The sequence below is a fragment of the Pleurodeles waltl genome, chromosome 10 (genome assembly GCF_031143425.1).
Source record: "Pleurodeles waltl isolate 20211129_DDA chromosome 10, aPleWal1.hap1.20221129, whole genome shotgun sequence".
Taxonomy (NCBI): Eukaryota; Metazoa; Chordata; class Amphibia; order Caudata; family Salamandridae; genus Pleurodeles; species Pleurodeles waltl.
This window is the reverse complement of record NC_090449.1, coordinates 154,273,206-154,298,981: the sequence shown is the minus strand read 5'-3', so window position 1 is coordinate 154,298,981 and position 25,776 is coordinate 154,273,206. Positions and strand designations below refer to the sequence as shown.

The 25,776-nt window shown below is 44.2% G+C and overlaps 1 protein-coding gene across 3 annotated transcripts in view; it reads left to right on the top strand.

The window, feature by feature from the left end:
• ATPAF2 (ATP synthase mitochondrial F1 complex assembly factor 2) overlaps positions 1-25,776 on the top strand; it is a 108,087-nt gene that overhangs the window by 48,195 nt on the left and 34,116 nt on the right. For all 3 annotated transcript variants that reach the window (XM_069210091.1, XM_069210089.1, XM_069210090.1), the window contains 2 exons: positions 18,033-18,077; positions 20,945-21,090. In XM_069210091.1, coding sequence (XP_069066192.1) covers positions 18,033-18,077; positions 20,945-21,090 — 191 coding nt within the window. The remainder of the gene's footprint in view (positions 1-18,032; positions 18,078-20,944; positions 21,091-25,776) is intronic.

The window sequence follows — 25,776 nt, the reverse complement described above, 5'->3', positions numbered from 1 at the left end:
GCGTAATAGGGCCTTCCCCCTCTTTGTCTTCCTCCCTCCTCATCATGGCACTGGCGGTGGCACCCCCCTCCGAGTTGCCCTTAATAGACTTGGCCAGTATCTCCTTGACTGATCGGTCCTTTTTTTTGGGTGTGCCGCAGCCATTGTGCCCCCTGCAAGCTCTGGGCACAAAAGGACCCCCTCCGATCTTCCCGGGCCCTCTCTGCCCTCGCATGTTGCCCTCAACCTTGGCCTGCCTCCGGGCTATCAAAGTGGGTCAGCTCCTTCTCTTCCGTCTCCTCGCGCAGCCTCCGGCGACCGACCTCGCTCAAATCTCAGCAGGTCTCACCCTGATAGTGTTTTGGGGGGTCTGCCCAGTGGATCCTAGGACTGTCCTCTGCCTCTCTGGCGGCCCGCCTTGCAAGCCGCCCAAGGATCTCCTTCACCTCTCGCGCCGGGCCCCCAAGTGCTTCTCTGCCACCCGGTTCCTGCCTTCTCACCTCGGGAGGGGCGTCACAAAGACTCGTAGCCTGCAGTCTGTCCCTGCGCCCACCAGACCCACCTCCAGGACCTGGCTCTGGTTGACCCGCTGCGACAGGCGCACCTCTGTGCCCGAGTACTTGCTGACGCTGGGGGGGGGGGTCCTCCTCACCGGCCTCCGCAGTCACTCCCCGTGCCGTTCTCCCCCCCCCCCTTGCAGGTCTCCTCTCTGCTGCTTAGCCCGCAGAGTCCCGTGCGCCACCTCTTTCTCTCTCGTGGGGCCCCCCGGGCCAGTGCCATCAATTTACGGCGGCCCCCCCATGGGGGCTGCCACCACAGAGTCCCGCTCCCAGGAGGCCTCCCACTCTCTCCTTCCGTCACCGTCCACACCACCACTCACCGGGCCACCGCCGAATCGCGGTCCGCCTGCCTCATTACTGTTGTCTCAGGGCCGAAAAGGCTGCAGGGTTCGCAGGCAGCGGGCGGGGAGGCACTAATCCTGGTCCCACCCGCCCACCCACCATCTTAAAGACGCGTCCACTTGTCCACGGGCCTCCCAGCCCGATCACCGTCCCCCACCGGCCCCACCTCTGTGTCACTGTCCGTCGCTGGAACCTGGTCCTCCCGGCTACTCTCGGGGCTGGTGGCCATGCTTTTCTTGCCTGAAGGGGCTCACGGGGGCCTCGTACGGTGGGCAGAGACTCACCCATCTGCCATCTTAGGGGCGTGTCCCTGAAACGTGTTTTAAAAGGCTAGTGTAGTGAATGGCACATAGAGTGCGGCCCACTAGTAGAATTTAACGTACAAGACCTGGGCACAAGTAGTACCAGTTTACTAGGGACTTACAAGGAAAATAAATGTGCTAATGAGGTGCAAGCCAATTGTACTATGTTTGAGGGAGAATGCTCACACACTTTAGAACTGGTTAGCAGTGGTAAAGTGCACAGAGCCCTAAAGCCAATAAAACGATTTAGCAGACCAAGAGGGGTGAAAACAAAAGGTTTGGGGATGACCCTGCAGAGAGGGCCATCGTCCAACGTGTTCTATAGCTTTATATGTTCTCCATGTTGTCATCCATGTCCTCATTTCCCTCCTGTCACATGATGTTTATTCGTGAGCTGTCCTATGATTATTTTTTTTTCAGTGTCTCGTGAATGTTCTTTGTTTTGCCTTGTATTATCTTTGTCTTCATATGGGTAAGTTGATGTCTTGTGCTATGTGTCCTTTCGGGATGGCATTTAGTTGACTTGGAACTGTTGAGAGCAAATGTCTCGCTGCAAGCTGTCCACTACGTATACTGTATAGGACAGTACAAAGTCTTAACACTGACAGAGATTACAAAACTTTCTTTTATAAGTTCAGTGTTTATTTCTTCCACATTTACATACCAAAAGTTTGTAGTGGGTTGCCATCCAGGAAACTCATGAGGATTAGTCTATTATTATTATTATATAGTTTTATAGAGCACATAACTACCTTAAGAGGGTTTCCCAGTGCCATGCATACATTGGGAAAACATCAGCACCTTAACAAAAAGCAGAGGGATTACAAGAACCACATCTTTAAGAGTTTCCAAAAATCACCAAAGGATTGCTGGCTGTCATTGAAGCAGGTAAAGTGTTTCACAGTTTGGGACCCAGGTAAGAGAAAGACCGGCCAACCTGTCAGGTTCTCCTAACTCTGGACACTGTAGAAAGATTGCTGTTGCTTGATCGAAGAGATTGACTGGGACAGTAGGGTGTCACCAATGATCTAAGATGAAGTGAGCCAGAGTTCTACATAGCATTATGCATGTAGCAGGAATCATTGAAATAGAAATGCTTTTCAGTCGAAAGCCAGTGGAGGTCTCGAAGAAGTTTAGAATGCTTAGGGAGGTGGAATAATAGGCTGGTGACTGCATTCTAGACTACCTGAAGACACCCGAGTGAGGCCTTGGAGACCTCTAGATAAAGAATGTTGCCGTAGTCAAATCTAGAACTAATTAATGTTTGTATTACCATTCTTTGGGCATAGACAGGCAATAACCAAAGAATTTTCCTTAGCCATCTTAGGAGTCTGAAAAGGTGGAGGCTCCCTTAGTGATCCGATAATTCATCAAGAGCTTTCCATCAAGCCAGAAACCCAAGTTTTTACCTACCAAGTAAGGGTCAAAGGAGTACCAAGATCGTCAGGCCAGAGATGTGTTCCCCAGAGATGAGGTTTATAACCCACCACCAGAACTTCAGTCTTATCTCCATTTAGTTTAAGGGAGTTGTTACTCATCCAAGCAGCAACTTTCATGAGGTAGATGTTGGAGTGTCAGTGCTGCGATCTTCCTTAGGTGAAAGAATGATAATCTGGGTGTCATCTGCATAGCAAAATAGAGTGAATTCACAGCTTTCCACAATGTCCACCAAAGGTAGCACATAAATAGGGTTGTGCTGAGAGCTGAACCCTGGGTTACGCCTGAGGATAGGGTTGGAAGTATGGGTTCTAGAAAAGACCTGTCTTGTAAGAATGAGCTTAATCAGGTCAAGGCCAGATCTTGACACCCGTGTCCACTAATCTTTGGAGAAGTAACTGGTGAGATACAGTGTTGTATGCATCACAAAGAAAAAGTATAATCAAAGCTGTTGTGCCACATCTTTCTTGTTGTAGTCTAAGCTGTTCAGTGACTCCAAGCAGACTAGACTCAGAACCGTGACTATCCCTAAAACCAGATTGAGAGGGGTGGCAAAGGCCATTCGTTTCAATAAACAACAAAATGTACTGATCATGCACGCATGCTTTTCGTGAATTTTTGCAAGTAATAGTAGAAGCAAACTTGGTCTGTAATGAGACTGTTGCACCTGGCCGTTTTTGCAGGGTAATGCCCAATCTTTTTGCCTCTTTCCTCCTAATTTTTCTGACCAGTTTTTGTTGGCTTTTGGACTCTGGGCACATTGCCACTGCTAAACAGTGCTAAAGTGCATATGCTCTCTGTGTAAATTGTACTGTTGATTAGTGTATCCATAATTGGCATCTTTGATTTACTGGTAAGTCCCTGGTAAAGTGCACCAGAGGTGCCAAGGGCCTGTAAATCAAATTCTACTAGGTGGCCTGCAGCACCTGTTGTGCCACCCACATTAGTAGCCCTGTAAACAAGGCTCAGACCTGCCACTGCAGTGTCTGTGTATGCAGTTTTAAACTGCCAATTCGACTTGGCAAGTGTACCCACTTGCCAGGCCTAAACGTTCCCTTTTACTGCATGTCAGGCACCCCTAAGGTAGGCCCTAGGTAGCCCCGGGGGCAGGGTGCAGTGTATGTTTAAGGTAGGACATATACTAGTGTGTTTTATATGTCCTAACAGTGAAATACTGCCAAATTCAGTTCTCACTGTGCAAGGCCTATCTTTCTCATAGGTTAACATGGGGGCTGCCTTTAAATATCCTTAAAGTGCAGATTCCCCTTGAGAGCAGATAAAAATGCGGAGTTTAGGGTCTCTGAACTCACAATTTAAAAATAAAAATCTTTTATTGAAGTTGTTTTTAAATAGTGTGCTTGAAAATGCCACTTTTAGAAAGTAGGCATATTCTTGCTTAAACCATTCTGTTACTCTGCCCGTTTATGGATTGGTCTGTCTGGCTCAGTTTGACAGTTGGGCTGTTTTGCACCTCTCTAAACAGTGACACAAAGGGGGCGGAGTGTAGCCTGCATATCCTGATGAGCCATCTGAGCTAGAGGGGAGGGAGAAGTTGTCATTCACACCTGAAATGACTGTGCATGCCCTCACACAATGCAGTCTCCGACCCTCTGATGTGTGTCTGGGGCCTGGCCTGGACAAGGAAGGATCTGTCAAACACTTGAGACTTTGCTTTAAAGTTTGCCAGCTTCAAAGACAGAAAGGGATATAAGAGGAAGACCCAAAATCCCAGACTTTTAGAATCATTCTGAAATCAAGAGGGACCTCTGCCAAGGAGAAGAGCCAAAGTGCTGGAGGAGGAGCACTGTCCCTTTGCTGTGCTGCTTTTCTGGACTGTACTGCAGTTGCTGCTTCTGCCTGAAAAAAGTGCAAAGGTGAACTTTGCTGTGTGTCCTGCTTGATAAAGTTCTCCAAGGGCTTGGAGTAGAGCTTGCCTCCTTTTGGAAGCCTCATGGGCACCAAAGACTTCAGTTTCCTCGACTTGCAGCACTGGGAACTGTGTGTTTTCTGCTGTTCAAGAGGAGAAACCACTGAGACGACGCCAACGACAACGCTGACCTGCCGATGCCGCACAGAGGTGCATTGCCCTGCTCTGCTCACACTGCTACCTGTGGGCCCTGCACTCCAGCATCACCTGCTCACACCGCAGCCTGGGCCTCCCCGATGATGCTGCTCGTGCTGACACTGGCACCGCTGCCTACACCGTGGCTTGTGACACCGCTCGCTAGGAGCACGAAGCACCGTCCCACACCGCAGCCCCAGTCCACTGATGCCAGTACCATCGACTCCAGTGTCGTCATAAGGCATCCCTGCCTGCACCGTGGCCTGTGGACACCGCTTGTGAGGGTCATGAAGCACCATCCCTCACCGCTTGCTTGGACCTACTGATGACAGCACATCCGCAATGACAATGCCGCTGCCTGCACCGGGACCTGTGGGCACTGCACGTCATATTGTCCCACTTCGCACCGCTGCCCTGACGCCATCCACGCCAGCACTCCTGACTTCATCAGCCTGGAGTTTGATCTGGAGCGTGTGTGACTACAAGGGCTCGACGACCCCCGCACCGACTCTAGAAAAGACAACGTGACATCAGAGACGCCGCTCTCCAGAGCTCACCACGAGGATCACGACACCCTGCAATTCCAAAGGTACTGTTTTGCGGGTCTTCCCAACACCGTAGCTGGCCCGCAATGCTGCGGGTGGCCTGAACTGTTGGTTTTGTTGATCACGACATTGTGATAGCTCCAAGTGGAGCTATCAACTTCAAGGAACTGTATTTTTTTAGTAAATCTTGCAAAATTCACAACTTTTCCACTGTATGTTGGATTTTTATTGTTTTAGTCTTGTTTTACACAGATAAATATTGGCTATTTTTCTGAAACTGGTGTGGTGTCCTTTTGTAGTGTTTTCACTCATTACTGTATGTTATGTGCAAATGCTTTACACATGGCTTCTGACTGCTCGTGCCAAGCTACCAAGGGGGTGAGCAGGGATTATCTGAGCGGGTATCTCCCTTATCCTGACTAGAGTGAGGTCCCTACTTGAGCAGGGTGCAAACTGACTGCCAACTAGAGACCCTAGTTCTAACAGAGACCAGTTGAGAAGATCGGGATTTGGCTTCTTTAACAGGGGCATTATCATGTTTCCTCGCTTTGGGGACTGGGCCTTCTTACCTAAAATGATGGCTATGTGTTTATGAAAACAAACATTACAAGCAGTGGGTCTGGCGGGTCAGGGTAATTATAGGGCATTATCTCACAGTGGGGTTGTTGTAGGCAACACAATAAAGCACAGTGTCTTTCAAGTTAGTATTAGAAGGCAGCAAGACGTCATGCAATTCAATGCTCATTAACTCAGGACAGTACAAAAGGAGAGGACTAGATGTGACCAGTACTAGTGCTAGGCATGAAACAGCCACAGTGCACTTGGGGCTTTTACTGAATAAACTAAATTACTGTTTCTTCAAGCCCTCCATTTCTTAGGAGTGCATTATTGTATACCATGATCATATTCTTAAACTGAATTCTCACTTTCACCGTTAACCAATAGTGCTGTCAGCAGTAACTGCTAAATTCTGAACATTCTGTAGTCTGTCCAGTGTGTATTTATTGAGATCCAAGTAGGCTCCCTTGTTAGTAAAATTTAGGAACATTTTTAGTTTGTTTTTGTAATAAAGCCTATACAGGTGTTATTTACGATTTTCTGTCTCCCACTCAGGGTTGGGATTTGAGCATTAACTTTTGCAAATGATACAGGAAAGTATTTTTGTTGCGGTATGAAGCCTTGGAAACATACAGCTTGTTTTGTTAAAAACTTTGGTCCTTGTGTTGCACCACTTATTTTAAAAGTGCCAAATCTGAATGATATCTACTACAGTTAATCTTTAGACACAGAGATATACTGAAGCAACTTCCGGTGAATACCTGAACATTGTTTCGCCATGTGTCTGAACACAATCCGTTAAGTGTACTACTAAGCTCAAACAGCACCAAAGTGACTGTGTCTCTATTTCTACTTCTTTAGGCACTCATTTGTGAGCCCTACATTTGGGGAGTAATCCAAATGGTCCATTTCTTTGAAACTCAGTAGCATGATTATCGTGCATATTTCATGCACTGCTTGTGATAAAACTGTTTTCATATTTGAAGGCTGAAAAATATTGATGTTGCTACCGTGAAGTATTGAGAATATTATTTCTCTCAATTAGTCAAGTCACCCACAACCATGCATGGAATTTAGTCTATCTGGTTTACCCTTTTTCTGAAAATGAACTAAGCTCTTATACATAATACAGTTTCTGAAAACACATGAGAGTAGTATAGGTGATTCTAGTACTTGAGCTGGTTATAAACTGTCATCCTCATAATCATGGTTCTTACGAAACACTATATGAGCCCAAACGTAACACCAGAGTGCTAAATAATAATGGAAAAGATGTAGATTAGAACAGATGTTTAATCTCTTTCATGAGTGGGAAGATGGTGTTTATTTCTCACACTAATACAGATTGTTAGTTTTACATTTTACAAGTATGTGTTGAAAATCAGCTCCTTGCAGTTTATTCTTGACATGACCTGGGATGGGCAGACTAACTTTTGGACAATTGTAAATGCCTTTGGTTTTGATTATTGCATTCTGTGGCAGCCAGTGGCAGTAACTGATATATATTCTCTTTTAGGGTGGATTGCCATTGTTGTGTATTTTCAGTGGGTTCTTGTTGGGACGTCTCAATAATAATCTAGAGTAAGGTATCTTTGAGTTATAAATGGCCCTCTCTGAAGGATCACTCCTCTGCCTCTTTTTCTTACCTAGTTTTTAGGTCTCTAGGCAATTTAACATTGCTTACTAATGCTAAAGTGCACATGCTTTCTTTCTAAAACATGGTAACATTTGCTCATACCCAATAAGCATATTTAATTTACTTGTAAGTCCCTAGTAAAGTGCACTACATGTGCCCAGAACCTGTAAATTAAATGCTACTAGTGGGCCTGCAGCACTGATTGTGCCACACACGTAAGTAGCCCCTTAACCATGCCACTGCAAGGCCTGTGTGTGCATTTTCTCTTCGAGTTGGCACTTAAAACTACTTGCCAAGCATTTCTACATATGTCACCCCTAAGGTAGGCCCCAGGTAGCATGGGGAAGGGTGCTATGTAAGTGAAAGGCAGGACATGTACCTCTTATAGGCCAGCATTGGAAATTCCCTTGTATACTTTTAAGTGGTCATTTCTGCTCTGACAGAAGTGCCATTGTCATGTTTGGTATGGTTGGAATGGTATTCAGAAATCCTGCTTACAGGTGAAGTTGTATTTAACATTCCTATTTTAGAAATGCCACTTTTAGAAAGTAGGCTTTTCTCTGCACTTACTGCTCGCTGTGCCTTTCAGCCTGTCTCCAATCCACACCTGCTCTGTGCTGGTTGACAGCCCCCCTTGTACATTCCATCCAGGCAGCCATAAACACAAGACACTCAGCTGCTTCTGCATTCATCTACATACTGATGGGTCTTGCTGGGCAGGAAGGGTAGAGGGGCTCTCACACTTCAAAGGCCAGTGGCTTGACTGCACGTAAAGGACTGATGATCTTTCCCCACCCCCACACATATACATCTCCTGGCAGACAAGACTGGGTTGAAAGGGGAACTGGTGGACTTCAAAACCACTCTTTGAAGTTTCCCCCATTTCAAAGGCACATTTGGGTGTATATATACTGGGTCTGTGATCCGGTAAAATCGGACACTTCTGAACATACAACTGGACTCTGTCAGAGGGACTGCCATGCTGCCCAAAGGGCTCATCTAGACTGCTTTCTGGAAGAACTGCTCTCCTGCTTGTTGCCTCCTGACTCTGCTAGAAAGACTCTGCTTTCCCCTAAAAGTGCCCTTCAAGGGCTTGCACCCTGTTTAAAAGTCTCAAGACCATCAAAGTATTCATCTGACGGAGAAAATCCACAGCACCAGAAAAACTGATGCAACGCATGAAAATTTGACGCAATGCTTGCAAAATGGACGCAGTGCCTGTCTCGCAGCTGCAAAATCACTACATTGCCTGCCGTCTCAAGAGAGCACCTGTTGCCTCTTCACAATGCATTTTGGATTTTCCATGCATCGTCCCTGGGCGTCAAAATTTCCCTGCATCGAAAGAAATGTTGCATCACATTTGCTGCACCGGAAAAAACAACGCATTGCTTTACTTTCTGATGCATGTCCTCCTCTGCGTTGTTACGATGACACATCCCAGGTGTACTGTGTGTTAAAAAGGATATAACCACTGATTCTTAAGGATTGAGACTCGTCTAAACCTTTAAAAAGTGATATCTTGACTTGTGCATTTTGGATTTTTGTCGTTTTGGCCTTATTTTATTGAGATAAATATTTATTTTTCTAAACTGGTGTGGAGTACCTTTCGTGGTGTTTTCACTGTGTTACTGTACGAGTTATTGCACAAATACTTTACACATTGCCTTCTAGGTTATGCCTGCCTGCTCTGTGCCAAGACACCCGGAGTGTCCACAAAAGATAGTTTATGTTGTGTTGTGACTTACCCTAACTAAGATTGTGGTCCCAAGTTGGACAGGGTGCATACCTCGACCAACTAGAGACCCCATTTTAAAAACTCTCATATAGTACTTTGTCATTGGAAAGCCTACACGTGATCCCTCTTGAATTATGTAAGGGTATACATTTGCATTGTTATTCATTCATCAAAAGAATAGACACAGTAATTTGTGCATAAGTGCAAATAAAAATATAAATCTATGGGACCTAGCCACAAACTGCATTTTGAAGTATTTTTTTAGTAGTACCACAATTGTAATACTAATGTACTACAAAAGCTTTTCTCTAACCTACATGCTTAGATCTACACTGTTGTCTGTCTTTAAAGTGTCGAGTTGTCCACCCCGACTGGAGAGTTCTCAGCACCCATATGTATATGTTTTAGTAGTAAATGTGGGAGGGACAGTGGGAGTGGCTGGAAAATGGGGAATACTTAGCACCAAATGGGAAGGGTTAAGGAAGGAATAATAATGGCTTTAGAGAAGGAGAAGCACTCGCCCACAAAAGAGTAAAAGAAAGTAAGGCTGCTGCAGTTCACAACCTGTACTTCCATAGTTACTACATACAAAAAGGACCCAAAAATATTCTCCAGCATATAGAGGTGGAGTAAGTCCAGCACTAGACATGGACAAACACTGGTACTGAAATATCTGTCCTCAAGAAATAATAGAAGTAAGGAAAATAAAAGCCCATAGGAAGTAATATTACATTAAATCATCTTATGTTAACTATTAAAAATATAAATATATTCAATTTAATGTTAAAGTATCTGTGAATAAAACATACTTATTATTTTCTTATAAAATATTTTGTTTTAAATTTAAAAAGAAATGCAACTTTATTTTTTAAATAAAATAATAAATTATTCTATCCATAATTTGTAATAATAATACTGCATATTAAATAAATATACACGTTATACCTTAAATTGGATTTTGTTTTTTAGGCAAAAAAAAGTTTTCCAAAATAATGAAATATTTAATTCAGAATTAAGTTTATAATGCTGCAGTATTTTCTTCTGATGTGCTTCATTTAAAATAAACATTTTAAACTTATTAACATTAATACTTAAAATCAAAAATATTTTTACTAATTGTTTTTAAAACTAGTAAAGTTTTAATCTTTTCCCTGTTCTTTACCATAGGGAGATCTCCACCCCATTGCTAGAGACCATCGCCTACATGTAAAAGTTTCACATCATAACTTTACACTTGTAAATTATGCTCCACCACCTGTATTCGGGAGGAAAGGCACATTTAAATGTACACCTTTAAGTATCTTTACACTTGCGTATGATGAATAGCCAAAAGTAGTAAAGTTACTCAAAAAGTGTAAGAGTAAATTTAAGTAGTAAATCAGCTCTTATAAATGTACCTACGCAATAAGTCTAGGGGGCAGTCATAGCGTTTGGCCCAAACCTGGGGTTTGAACCTAAGTCTTTCATTGGAGTATAGGTTCAGTAACAGCAGAAGCCTTTCTTGCTGTACCTTACCTTGCAGTTCATTAAAGGAACATTTTATAGCCATTCATAAATTCCTCTGAATATACAAATAACTTTAGTGATTATAACATCTTATGAGTCAGTAAGGTGCCAACCAGTTCAATTAAATGCCTTCTGCATACCCATAGATCATCAGCCGGCAACTTTTTGAGACTAATGCTATATCATCTCACTAATTTTTGACACTATTTGTTTTTGCAGATATTTGACTAACTACATTGTTAACTTCTCAGAAACCATTAAGGACCAGGCTGTTGTTTTTATTATTGTTACTGTTATTGTTATTTTTGATATTTGCTAACCCAAACATTAATTTTAACAGACTCTCTTGGCCTTGTCAAAGAATATTTAGAGTCTAATGAAAAAGAAAGAAATTTAATAGATGAAGAGCCACATCCTTAGTTTCTTCTTGAATTTAAGATGTCCTATTCAGCCCTAAGATTGATGAATGAGTATTGCACGTAATGTCTCTCCGAACTCAGTGGTTTCTGCCTCTTTAAATTGTATTTTTTGTACATGGAACAAGAGCTGGAGTCCAGATGTAAGCATTACTTTAGGTACATATTTTGGATTTTTTTTGTCAGAAACATGAATCCTTTACATAGAACATTCTTCACATGACGCAAGGTTTTAAAAAAAATACTTTTTTAGATAAGGTGTCCGCTGAGCTGGAACAATTGTCATGAAATATGGTAGCGCTTTCCTAAATCAAGTTGGATGGTAGCTGCAGGGATGTGAATATCCTATAGATGCTGGGTGCTTTTATTCAGGCACTCCCAACAAACATTTCCAAAATCAATGCGAGTTTGCATGAAAAAATTGATTCTAAAAATTTTAAGAGCAACTGAAACAAAAGGAATACCTTCCTGAAAAATACATAAGTGGTGAAAACTTGACTTCAATACATTTGCTTGCAAGCCTTTATGCTTCCCAACATACTGCTTCAATGTGTTTTGTTACAGGTACTAAACATTTAGGCCAAAGAGAGGGTCCCACTTACACTGTTGTAATTGTTTTGGATATGTGTGAATTGCTTATCTGTGAATCTAATGAATACCAGGACAGAGCCTCATGGAAGATTAAGAGAAGCACACGTGGCGGGGGCTAATGGATCAATTTTCAGTTGATCACAAACCCAATTTTTGCGCAGAATCTGTGATGTGGCACAAGATTATTGTTTGCGCTGGAACAGATATAGTGATCCGTCATGACACAAAAATGGCATTCGGTATGATTTGCAGAATCCTGCCCTATTAATATTTATGAAGCAAGGATTCTGGTTGCATTTCTCTATGAATGCCTGTGAAGAATGCTAATATGGCATTAGGTAGAAAGACGTGGCCCACAGTTCAGATCCATAAGCCTTTTGTGCTACTAATGTGAAAGTTACTTAATGAAAGTGGGTGGGTTGGAAAGGACATATACCCTGTATATTTAGTATGCAGTGAACCATCCACAAAAATAAATGCATTGACTCACTCCAAGCTTAACATGCAAGAGTACAAGGCAAGGTAGATTTGATTTCATGTATAGGTAACAGTCTAAAATGATAGTCTCTCATTGGGAAGCAGTGTTGCATATATCATATGAGAGTATGTTCTCTTTCTATAGGGTTGTTGGAGTAAGATAACTTTCCAAATGCAAAATCTCATAAGAATTCCAGAGGTGGGCCTTTGGAAATAGTTGAGAATGTTAGCGTCCAACTAATAAATCATTTTATGTTGTATTCAGTATGTGGAGAAATCCAAATGCATTAAAAATGTGAATGCAGAGCACTTATGACCGTGTGTCTCCTTCCTTTTGATTGGACCTAGGTCGACTCTCCATCCATCTGTTGAATGGGCCAGAAACGACCATTTGTGGAACACTTCACAGGTTCGTTACAACTCTTACCTGATTAAGGTCCGCTTAACAGGTTAACGGTCTGCAGTGGCACCAAAGAATGCAAAACTAGGGGCGTGGCCTGGCCGTCCCGCAAGATGGCCACCACACCGTGAGGCTCAGTCCGGCAGGGGACCCAAACAACATGATTCGCCTCCAGAACAGCCGCCCGCCTCCTAAGCCTTACCGGGGCTGCAAGGGAAGGCTCGGGGAGGCTGCTGGATGCGATTGAGTGCCGGTCAGGTGCCGGGGGTTGAGCTGGCCTGCTCCGCAGGCCTGAGTGGGCGCGCGCATGGGCCTCGGCGGCGCTTGCCGGCATGCTTGCAGGAGGCCGAGCTGGTGAGTGTCGCAGGAGGTGGTTCCTTCCTATTTTTCACATCTCACCCCGCGATTGGGGGCTGGAGACCTGAGGGCAGCCTTCCCGGCCTATTCGGCCGACGTATTATCATCCTGCTCTTGCGGGGCCTGGTTGGCAGCTGTATTGGGCTGCAGGAGCGCTTGTGCGGGTTGGATTTGGGGGCTGTTGCTATCTGTTGCCCCTCCCCCATGTTTTGGTGGCCTTGGGGAGGGGGCGTACCCTGTGGCATCTCTGGTGTGGAATCGTCCCCCCTTTTTTTTTTTTTTTTTTTTTTTTAAATCACTTCCTAGTGGTGGCTGGCCGGCGATCCTGGCCTGGCCCTCTGGCTCAGCTGGGGCCCCACTATTAGCGACCTGTGGGGCTTGTTTGGTGGTGGGACTCCAGCCTCATGGCTCAGTGGATGGGAGTGCTGCTGCTTTGGGCTGATGTAACTGGCTTCTGTGACTGCGGCCAGTCATGCGGTGACTGATGTGGGCCTGGCTCTGGTACCTGGCACCCCCCCTCCTGCTTTGCTGTGATATTAGCGACGAGCAGGAGTGAGTGCCCGCGTGGAGCTTCTTTCTTTGGTTGGTCCTACTTATCAGGTGCTTTCTGCTGGTGTAGTGCCGTGGTGCCTCGATGGACACCAGCCTGGTCGGCTGCGTAGAGGATGGGGAAGGCGGACCTGAAGCACCCTAAGCTCACCTTTGATGGTGGGAAAAAGAAAAGTGGCCCTGCCAGTCGGCGGAAGACCTGCCCCTAGATGGGGAGACCTCTGCGTCCTCCGTGAAGGCTATGTTCCTAGATTTCAAGCCTGGCCTGGCTAGCATCAGCGCCAATCTTGACCATCTAACTGAGCAAATGGATTGTCTAAAGGAACGGGTAGCTGGTCATGACGCCCGCTTTGAGCAGCTGGAATCTCGCACCTCGGATTTGGAGGATGGTCGCCGCGAGGACGGAGAACAGTTGCTGCGCATGGAGCGAGCACCGGAGGTGATCCAAAATAAGAACGAGGACCTTGAGGCCCTGTCCCACTGTAATAACATCCGCATACTGGTCCTCCCAGAGTCGACGGCAAAGGGGCGCATGGAGGACTATGTTGAAACCATGCTTTCTGCGTTATTCCCCGGTGAGCTCTCCTGTGTGCTGGTGGTGGAGAGGGCCTACAGATCCCTGGGGCCGCAACCTCCACCGTGAGCTCCAGCGCGCCCTATTATTGTACGCTTACTGAACTACAGAGATGGGGACACCATACAGCGTAGACCTGTGATTTATAACACTGAACTGATTATCTTCCCTGACTACACTCCTGGGATACAGTGGCCCGTAAGGCTTTCTTAACGGCCAAATGCACTCTGAGCCAAACCGATGCCAAATACTCCCTCATTTACCCAGCGAGTGCAGCATAAGGGCAAGCTGCACTTCTTCACTGACCCGAAATTGGCTGCTAAATACGCTAAATCTGTCCCTAAAAAAGGCACAGTTGAAGTACCCGCGGGCTGCTGGCAGAGAGGGAGACCCTGTGGCAATGACTAAATACATTTTACTGTTTGGGGTCCCTGTGGCCTTGCCGGGTGCCTTGTGGCCTGCAAATTGGTTTTGTTTATTTAAATGCTAGTGCAGGCTGTTAGGTTATATACCCTACATTGAGTCCCATCCCCCATCCATCCGGTTTGGGATGGTTTTCGGATGGCCTCATTGGATGAGTCCATTCCAATTGTTTTATTATGTTGTGGTATATATATTCGGGGTTGGGAGGGATTGTAGTACTAACCCATTTGGGGGGTCAGTGTGGTACTTGGTTTACTCCTCCTGTCTTTTTTTCTTTCACTCCTGCTCCTTCACCTGCATGCCACCGATGCCTCTATTGTGATGTTATCGGGAGATGTATGTTTGGATAGGTTTCTGGGATTGCGCAAAAAAGCATGACGCCTGTGCGCTGCCTCACTTGGAATGTTTGTGACTGAATGATGGGCGTAAGATGAGATTGCTGTCTGCATATATGCAGTGACATGTGATTGACATTTGTATGCTGCAGGAGATGCACCTGGTGGAAGCCACAAAACACCGGATAAAAGCTGGTTGGATTGGTGAGTGTCACGCTGTGATGTATTCGCGATATGCACGAGGTGTGGCGGTTTTGATTCGAAAGGGGCTGCAGTGGCGCACTAAAAAAGTACTTGTGGATCTGAACGGTCGCTGTGTTCTGCTGCAAGGTACACTGATAGATAGACCATGTAGATTGGTGTAGATTTAAGGCCCAAATATTGATGACCCTGAATTTTTTTGGGAAGTGTGGCGGCTGATTGGCTCACTGGGTCCCGGGTCCCTGCTGTGGGGGGGGGGGGGGACTTCATGTGTAACTGGACTTCAGATCGTGAAAGCCAGGCTAGACCACAGCATGTGGCGGCGGCCAAGTCCTTGTCTCTCGTGATGGCTGAGGGTGCTTTGGTGGACTTATGGACAGCAAAGCATGGAACTGACAGGAAAGGTACCTGCGTCAATTATGTGCATGGTAGTTGGTCCCGTATAGATAGGTAGATAGCTTGGCTCCAGGGATGTTGAGCTCTGGACGCAGTAAATTGCGCATAGGGCCCGTACCTTGTCGGATCATTTACCGGTCATGTTGGAGTTGGCTGTTCCTGGAGGCCCCGGGAGTGCCTGTATGTGGAGGCTTCCCCATGGTGCGCTTAGGGATCAGGCGTTTTGGGATGATATCCGTGACGCCATTGCACAGTAGTTTGCTGAGAATCAGTGGTCTGTGACATCTGCTGGCACCATGTGGGAGGCTTTCAAGGTAGTAATTTGCAGGATCTCCCTCTCTAAGCCGCAGTCTTTATTCACTGTCTACAGCAGGAGGTCTTAATGATGCGGTTTAGTTTATACCGCGCTTAGTGGCGGCATGATGCCTTCTTATTTATTTATACTTATGATGTTTATACAGCTTTGTCTCGCCTTACACTCTAATTTGACTATGATGTGTACTTACTGACCTCACAGATGTGTGTGTTTGGTTTTATTATCAATAAATGCAAAAATAAAATACAAAATAATTTTAAAAAAATGCAAAACTAAGCAGCCATGCTCTGTTTTAACATAAAGAAATCTGCTCATATTTCTCCAGCTGTCAGAAACCTTTACTGGCGTATTGAGGCACTGAGAATATAGTTTTAATTGGTTTAAATTGTCTTCATAGCCTGTGAGGCCATGGACCATAATACTTACAGGCATTGTACCTATACTTTATTTAGAGCCAAAACCTGAGGCCCAACAATGCAAACCACATAGCACATCCCAGATACAGCTGCAAGATGCATGGCGGCGGGTCATTATCAATCATGGGCGCAGAGTTATTGAATTCATTGTACCTAGTCCTTAGAAATCAATTTAATCTGGCTGTTTTAAAAGAAAACCAACTAAAGGCAAGCCTTTCCAAAAAGACCTTCTCCTCCTACCTTAAAACCTCTAATATACTCTACTTGACTCCAAAAAGGGTCAGGCCACTTGAGTACACTTCTGCTTCAACAAAGCCCGGATCAGAAGATCCACAAACATGCTGTTTCTCGAACAAGGATGAATCATCCATTGTCTGTAAAAGAGGATTGATTAAGCCTGGAACCTCCTATAACATATTTATCAGCACAAGGAGGCCCCCTGCCACAAGACAGAACTTAACAAAACAGTCAATAAATAAATTCATATATTGCTGGTGGGTTTGCTGATTCAAAAGAAAGTGACAGTGGTCCTTTCCAAGGGCAGTTGGTTGGAAATGAGGAGTTGCTCGTGCACTTGATTAAGTACAAGTGGCTGGTGTCCGTCATTCTCATAGTGCTTTGTTAACATAGAAGGCCATTCCTCATGCGTTGCATTTTCTCACCCAACTATAATAAAATATGTTCAGAAATCAAGACCTGTTCAAGCTGGTTCTAACTAATTCAGAAGCATTTTGTTGAAGTGAGATGGGAGGGCATTCCTACAGTAGTGTGGAGCCACTCAGATAGAAGGTCCACTCTTTATTTCACATAAGCCCTTCCCCTACAGCAACTGCGGGCAGCTTCTGTCAAGGCTCCATCTTTCCTATGACTGTCCCTATTGGCTTGCTTTCAACACAGACAACAGTTCAAAATTGTATTAACTTATTCACTATCAGCATTCCAGACACCAACTCAGACATACCAGAAACGGTAACAGAAAGGATACTACACATTTCCTTCTGTGAATGTCAGAATCTTGAGTTGGAATGCCTTAATTCCAGACATTCGCAATTTGTTAAAGATAGTTACAGTTGTACCTTTGCTACATTAGGTTTATGGGTGACTTGAATAATGTTTCTCTTGATGGCCTAAAATGCCCCTCTCTTCCACTGCCAGCTGTTGGGAAATCCACTCCCATGGATAGCAACACGGTACTGCACAACTACAACCGACTTCAGAAGCATTTATTTATAAGGACATTAACCCATTACACGAAGCACATCAAGAGCAAACGTTGTTTCTTTACAAATAGCAGGAGTTTCATTTGTCATTCCCAAGAACGATGTTTTCACAGTACTCCTCACAAATTTCTCCTGTTTTAAACACACCATATAAACCTCCAGGTTTATAAGTTCCAAGTTTTAAGTCTTGATTCTTTTATTGTCTATCTATGCAAACACCAGTCTCCAGGAAAAATATATATGCTTAGTAAATGCCATCCTTTCTGGCCAAAAATTGACCTTGCTCCTCTCAGACCAACACTTAATGAGGCTACAGGTTAGCTCCATTACTTAACTAATCTGCTATGATCACATGACTTATTTATTTTTCGACCTTATACTTCTGCTTTGCTCGTGTTATCGCCCGTGCTTGCCTTAAGTATGAACAGTGTCCTATCTAATTCACTCTGTTGCTCTTGGGCTTTTTATGAGCTTTATAAAAATACTCAGTAAGTGTATTAACATTGTTTGCATGATTTGGGGTTTTGTGGTGTGCGGGTTCATTATCTAATACCTAGGGGTTATTGGATCCTGCTGCTGTTTTTCACTCCCTAAAGTTTAGTATATGGGATGGTCCAGAAAGTGGACGTTCAATGATGGTAATTGTGGCTTGTTCAGGTATCTCTACTCATTCATCATACTCTGCCCTTTTTCTTTCAGAAAGAAAAAAGTTTTATCAGAATGTGAATATTTCCCAGGGAGAAGGTATGTATTTGTTTATATTCACAGCATCCTGTCCGCTCCGATTGGTGTGAGCATGGGGGAGTATGTAATTGTAATGCGGAAAAATGTGTTTGAGTGAATCTTCCAGTTTGGTCTTTCTGCAGCTAATTTTCCTATCAGTATAAATCACAATTCAACGAACCGAGTGCAATCATTCCGCCAATCTTTGGTAAACATGCAAAGCTCCACTATGAAAGAACACATTTTTCATGTAGTTGTCTACGTGATTAGTTATTGCTTATGTAAATTAAAGGTTGGGGCCCGTACCTATATCTGTTGTGCCATTAAAATCTTACTTTTGTGCTGTAGCAAAGAAATGCATAGCACTAAGGTGGATGAACAGCAGATCACCTACTACGAAACAATGGCTTTTGGGAATTGGTCTGATGGGTGCGAGCAGAATGCGGCATGAGGCATAGACTGATATACAACGGGGCGGACAAGGTGGGGTAGAGTGGAGCACAGAATGGACTCTGATATGGAGTGACAGGTAAACATGGCGGAGAGCTCCAGTAAGGGTTGTGTTTGCAGGAGTTGTTGCAACCATTGCACCATATACAGTGTTAATTATGATGTTTGATTATCATGTCCTGGCTCACAACAAAATACGCTTATGAAGTGGCTCATCGCTTTCAGGATCTGTGGGTGGAGGAAGGAAGGATGGGGGAAGTTACAATGTATTTTATTCTGTTGATGTTTGATTACAAAATCAAGAAAATAAATATATAAAACAATCTTACATTTTTATGTCTTTGGTAAAGTTTGTGTATTGGGCGGTATCATTCTAGCTCAAGACGCAAACTGTACATGTTCCCGGTGGCACGGTAATAATGAGCAAACTGGTCAAAAACCTATCTAAGAGCCTTATATATTCTTAAATTAACATTATATTTAGAAACGAATAACCTGTTTCCCTCACACACTTGTCACAGCAAACTAAATCACTCACCATCATGTTAGTCTTCAAGCACAAACAAAACCGCACATGTGGCATATCTTACATGACACCTGTGTCTACCACCTTTCACCTTACATTACAGGCATCGAACCAATCAATCCTGCCGTAGCTGAAATATCAGAAGAGCATGCAAGATCTCAATTATGTAGTATATAGAATGTAGTTTTTGGTAATGCCCAGATGTGTGTCAGAGCCAGTAAAGGAACAGAATCGTCTGTGAATACTGCAGTGTATGTACAATGTACATATGGACCGTCTCCTAATTTTTTGTTGGTAAACATATTCCAATATCATCCCCCTCGGGATTTACGATCACGTCAACATTGTCTTTATTCAGTGGGTTTTTTTCAGAGCCTCATTAGAGGTCTGTGCTTTCTCAGTTCTCACCCCAAATTTGCATTTCACATTGCTCAAGCCATTAAATCAATCTCTTTCTTTCTTTTTATAAAAAAATAAAATAAAACGTTTTTGTTTAAATAATAATCTTGCTTTATTTAATAGTTTCCTGCAGCACTGTGTGTCGCACAGGTGAAACGGTGCTTTAAAAGTCTTTTTTAAACATAACACTTTGAAAATGTTTCTGGGATGTGGTTTGAAATGAATGAAGTATGTATTGTTTCAATTATACTTCATAAAGTTAAAACTAAAATAGAGAGCCTGAAGTTGTTTAAAGGTAAATTATTTGCCCAAAGTATGTAGTCTTCTGAAAATTGTCCAATTAAGTATTGAGGGACAACAGCCCATACACCACCTGGGGTATCACAGCCACACAGTTTGGTGATCCCACTGATAAACATGTTGGCTCGATGTGGGGACACCCACTGATGTCAAGACCTACCAGTGATAAATCCCAGTGTCAGTGGCATCGAGTCACCCCTTAGTTTGCATAATCCTCCAGCAGTTGACTTCCATCATATAGAGGTTCCAGCCTCATTCCGGATTCTGTGCTTGTGTACCCAGTGTTGCTGTTCGCTAGTGACTCCCCATCCACTGGTGGTACCATCAAGCCACCTCCGCATCATCCCATCACACTTCACCTTTCCCTCTGTAGCACTCTCTTGGCTATGAGCCGCCTGCAGGACTAAACTCAAGCTGCCATTGTGGCTGTTGTGTCTCCCCTTCAGTACAGTTGATCACATGCAGCGAACAAGCAAGAGTAGTGCATTAACTCATCTTCAACGCCTTGCTGTGCACCAACAGTGCAGACTGCATTTGAATCAAGGGGCACTGACGGGATTTGTGATGAATCAGTCTATATCGCCTTCCTTACAATACATGCCAGAGCCTGCTGCAGTGGTAAATGTGGATAGAGCCACTGTGCACTAAGAAGGTGGAAGCTGTGCTGGTCCTTCAAGCCCCTCCAAGCCTTACATTCACTGCCGGCTACAAGAGAAACATTGTAAATTCCCAAGGGCATCCTTTTAGAGGATCTACAGGGAATCTAAAACATCTGGACATCGTAAGCATTCTTTCTACTGGCTACATTCGTCTAAATATTAAAAGTACATATAAACTCAGTAAATAATTTAAAGTTGTGTTTCATTAGGCTGGTGCATCTGTCTTATTGCTTTTTTTGTGTGAATTGGTTGAGGGTCATGGTCTTTACAAGTGAGCCCACTGTCAACACCTGTGTCCTGATTGCCAAACCTACCTTCTTTTTAAGAAGAGTGACCGAAACCTGTTTCCCGCAAACTGTGCCTAAAATCCTTTCCCTAGATATGTAATCTCAAAGTGGTGCACATCATTGCCTGTCACCAAAACACTTTTGTCTTTGATGCTTTACTTTCCCTTTTACCCGTCTCCCTCACTGTAGTGGGTATGGTAGTTTGTGCCATTGTCAGTAGTGCTTGGTTTGATTCCACTGATTAGTTTCTCCATTTATATTCTTCAGGTGGCTTTGAGATAAGCCTCGATCGGAGAAAACTGAAGACCCCCCAGGGGAAGCTGTTTGTGGTCCCCAGCGAGGCTCTTGCCATTGCAGTGGCCACAGAGTGGGACTCTCAACAGGACACCATCAAGTTGTTCTCTATGCATCTGGTGAGCGCTACAGCTTTTGCTATAATTCAGCCAATACTGACGGATGCCTGGAGATGCTTTCAACAAGTATTTGGAACCCTTGTCTTCACTCTGATGTAACCCTCCTGCTTTTGTACCAAGGGGATGTCATTCAGTCAGTCAGTCAGTTACTATGATATGGCCCAAAGTACAAAAAATGTCATAAATGGCATATCTTTCATTGTGCCCCCCCCTCCCTTACCAAACCACGAGGATCAACTATGCATTCAGGCGAGGCTCAAACTTGTTACTTTTTTAGATAAGGCATCCCCTCCAGATGCCATTAGATAAGACATTTGAGCCCAGGGATTTTATTCTTCCTGGGAAAACACAACACTCCAGTGAACCAGTGCCTCAGCTTTATCATTTTAATGTTATATTTAGTCTTCACTAGGCACTTATGGTAAGGCTCAGTAATAGTACATTACTTGAACAGGTTGTCCTCCTGGAGCTTTTCACTTCTTAAAGATAAACTTTTTATAAGATGAATAAATCTTTCCATGCATGTGTTTGAATACTATGACTAAAATGATTTCTTTAAAAACAAGAGGCTGTGGCAGTGTGCCTCCATATTTTTGAACATTTGCATCCTTGTGTGCAAAAATCCATTAAGGAAACGTTTACTTACTTAAAACTCTTACCTGTTGCTAAACTGTTGTAAGAGGTCCCTGTCATCCTGTAGTTGATAGATTGTGAGTAAATATCCAGTACAAAAACACTCGGCACACTTTGTACCCCTTTGTACGGCATGTTTACCTGTCTCACCAGTCTTGCAGAAGATGTGATGATTGAGTCGTAAAGGCATGTGGTTGAGCAGTATCCACCATTCAGGCATGTAGGGGGCCGAGGGAGTTCTATTTATCTTGCGGATGATTGCTAAATCATGGCTCAGAGGCCTGGTGGTTCTTGATTACATTCTGCTTTTCGTGAATCTAATGTGCATGCTTTAAACATACCTAAGTGGGGGAAAATGTGCAACTTACACATTTTGTAATTTTCAAAAGGACCTCCACAAGCATATTCCCAGATGCACATTTACAGGTGTGTTGTCATGTAGGCACGAAGTTCTGCTGGTGTGGCGTGCCTGGCTGGTGAATAATCCCACGTGGGGCACACTGACTATTCGCCCAACCAAACGTGTCCCTTTGCACATCAGTATAGCCACCATTCCTTTGTATTTTGGGCACAAAGTCAAAATATTTTATTTCTGCACCTAGCACTCCATTTGACGGACCCCTTACGGTCAGTCTTTTCTAATGTGCTCCTGACATGGGAAGACCAGACCTGCTGATGTCAAGAGGATCCATACATCCATCGATCCACTTGGTCTTCTTCGGAAGTCTTTGCATAACTTAATACATGGTTTGCTTACAGTTATGCAGGGAGGGCTGGCATGGGCAGATATGTACTGTCTGGTCTGTCTTCCCAGAAGGATAAGCAAATTGGCATGCCATTTTTATGAATACGATGTGCGCACTGTGTATCTTGAGCCAACATACTGGCAGGCCTGTTAGTGTCTATGATGGTCATAGCACCCTTTTCTCTCCCCTCATTTCCTTTTTTTGAACATGTATCTCCAATACATTAAAAGATGGGTTCTGTCATACTAAATGTTGCCCTCACTCTCTTCAACAGGCTTTTTGTTTATCTTCAGAAATCAACAGGCATTTCCATGCTAAGCTCTCAGAATCTGGCTGATTACGTCTCCTCCTTCACCATCTGTGACACATGCGTTGATATAACTGACAGCACATTTAATCAGAAAGTGAAACCCACGCTTGATTTACTTTCTCGGCTTTACTTTTTTCTATTTGACCTTTCTTTCTTTTCTTTTAATTGAACTCACCATAATACATTTAAGTCATTGACAGAATACTGACCACAATATTCGGGATGTATAGAGGCCTGCCTTTTAAGTCGCCTATGTTTGGTAGCAGTGAGTTTGTTGAATACGTTTTTCCTCTGCATAGATTTTATACTCATGTATTTGTTGCACCAACCTCGGTTCCCAAACATGCTTTTTAGGGTGAGCATATCAGCGTGCAGGCGCTGCTTTCCGACCTGTTGTTATCTATCTATGGTGTTTAACCACGACCCTGCAATTGTCTCTACCGTGCAGTAATCAAAGCAATGTTAAGCTTGATTCAGAACAGTAAACACTTATCCAAAGTAATAAGAGCACCTCATCCAAATAATTATCATTTACAAGCAACGGAATTCACAGCATAACTGAAGCCCTCTAACCTCCAAAGCCTGCCACAGATAACTTCTTCCGATACCGTAACTCTGGAAGGCCGATCGTGCTGGAGCACTAATCAGAACACTAGAAGAAAGTGCGTGGATATGTCCGTAAGTCTATGTTTTTGGAACACTAGCTCACCTGTGGAGCTTACTATTCTGTGCTATTGTTCTACTCTTTTAAATGTGGTGCGCAGGTGCATTAACGTGGCGGGCGGAGGAGTGGGAAACTCTCTAGTGAGATTCTCATCATCTGAATGGACGAGCAACTAGGCGGGGTCAAAAGTAGACAGGAAATGTGTTCATTACTTTATGATGTCCAGTTCATGGGGAGGCGGAAGAGCGTGTGTGGCTTAGCCACACTGCAGCGACCGGTGGAGTTTGTTGGATTGGGAGCCCCCAACTTTGAAATCTACTACGCAGCAGCACAGCTACAGTGGATACAGCAATGGTTTCATAGACCAGCGACAGCCGAGTCTGTATGGCTGCAGACTCGGCTAAAAGGAACCCAACTACTGACATGGCTGTCCGATAGGCATTCCAAAACTGAAACTATGAACCCGTTGGTAGCCGTGGCGTGTGCTTGCTGGCGGAGATATGCCCAGAAGGGACATGGAGCATTCCCATACACCCCGCTAATTCCACTGGAATGCCTCTCGGGACGGCATAGGATTGAACCGCACTCACTATCGCAGTGGCTAGAGGCGGGAATACAGACAGTGGGAGACTGCTTTGAGGACGGCAAACTAATGTCGTTCGAATTCATCCAGGCCCTCACTGCAGTGAACTCCGGTCAATTCTTAGCATATTATGCAATACGTCATGCAATCAAGAACACATGGGGAGCTGGCGACCTAGAACCAGAGTCCTCTCCCATAATACATTATATTTTGCAAAGTGACGCACAAACTAAAGCAATATCAAGCCTGTACAAGGCACTCAGTGAACTCCCGGAACCCCACTTGGAGAGGGCCAGGGGGAGATGGAACACAGTTCTCCCTGTCCCGATCCCTCTTGAAGACTGGCCGAAAGCACTATCCTACACTCTGGGTGTATCAAGGAACCCTAGATTCCGATACACCCAGTTCAATTTTCTACACCAGACGTACCTCTCACCGGCCAGGTTAAAGCGGATGTTTCCGGGCACGGGCCCGACGTGCCCCAGATTCCTGGAGCCATCGGCCCACTTTTATCACATGGTATGGGACTGTCCTCAAGTGCAAACAGAATGGGGAAAGGTGGTGAAGGCGACATCAGAATGGACGGGGCTAACGCTGGCAGCAGACCACACAGACATTTATACAAGTTTGTAGACATGGCCTACGTGATGTACAAAAGATTGATAGCAATGCACTGGAAAGCACCCAATGCCCCTGACCAGAAGACCTGGCACATCCTCACACTCCGCTTGGCCCGCACGGAGCTTCAGGTGCTCAAAAAACTGGCACGGAATGGCCAGCCACACACAGGTAGCGACACTTGGGAAACACTGATAACCAAACTCGAGACAAAAAACGATAATAAACCTCCATGAAGGGGGCAGCAGAGCACATTAACTGAACACCAGGATCCCTACCAGAAATAACAGTATAGGAGCCCAATGGGATAAGTAAATAGCTAATGGGTATAATCCCCTACACCTCCCAAAGTTGCGACTAATCAGAGCAAGGGCAACAGTGCTGGTGCGTGGTGGAAGGTAAAGAGGAAGAATTAGCTATATCCTTCGCCTACCTATCCCGAACACATGTTAGAACGCACTTAGCCGCCCATAGGAACTGACTCAAAAAAAAAAAAAAAAAACAGAGTACCACAATAGCCGCAAACGGGACCTCTCTGAGCAGCAACAAAATATAACACAACGAGCAAAGCAGTGGGTAACAATTTCAGAATGTAATGATTGCTACAAATGTTTTTACAGGTGTGCAAGGGGGGGTGGGGGTTTGTTTTGTTTGGCTCTAAGCAATTTCAATCAGATAAATATGATCCTGTAACAATTTATGCTAACGGCTTGTTTTGTATATCTGCTATATAAAATTAATAAAACCTATTTAAAAAAAAAAATGATGTCCAGTTCAAAAAATGCTACCAAAGGAGAAGCCTGAACTGAACAGCAGAGGTGAGGGTGAACTTCACTTGGGTTAGATGTAATGTAGTATCCTTTCAGACCCAAAAGTGAGAAAGTCAATAATACTATTGTATAAGTGGCATGACTACACGCAAACATATTGCCAAAGAAGATTGTTTTGTGTGCCATGTAATTTGCTTTTATTTCTAGAGTTGAGTGACTGCCTAATTGATACATGGTAGTTTTTCCTGCGGTCTTGTACTTTGCATGGTTGCATCCCTACATTTTTTGGAAACCCTTAGTTTAAAGCCAAGTACATTTCATCTTTTAGAAGCTCGACTCTGCATACCTGTATACAAAGCCTG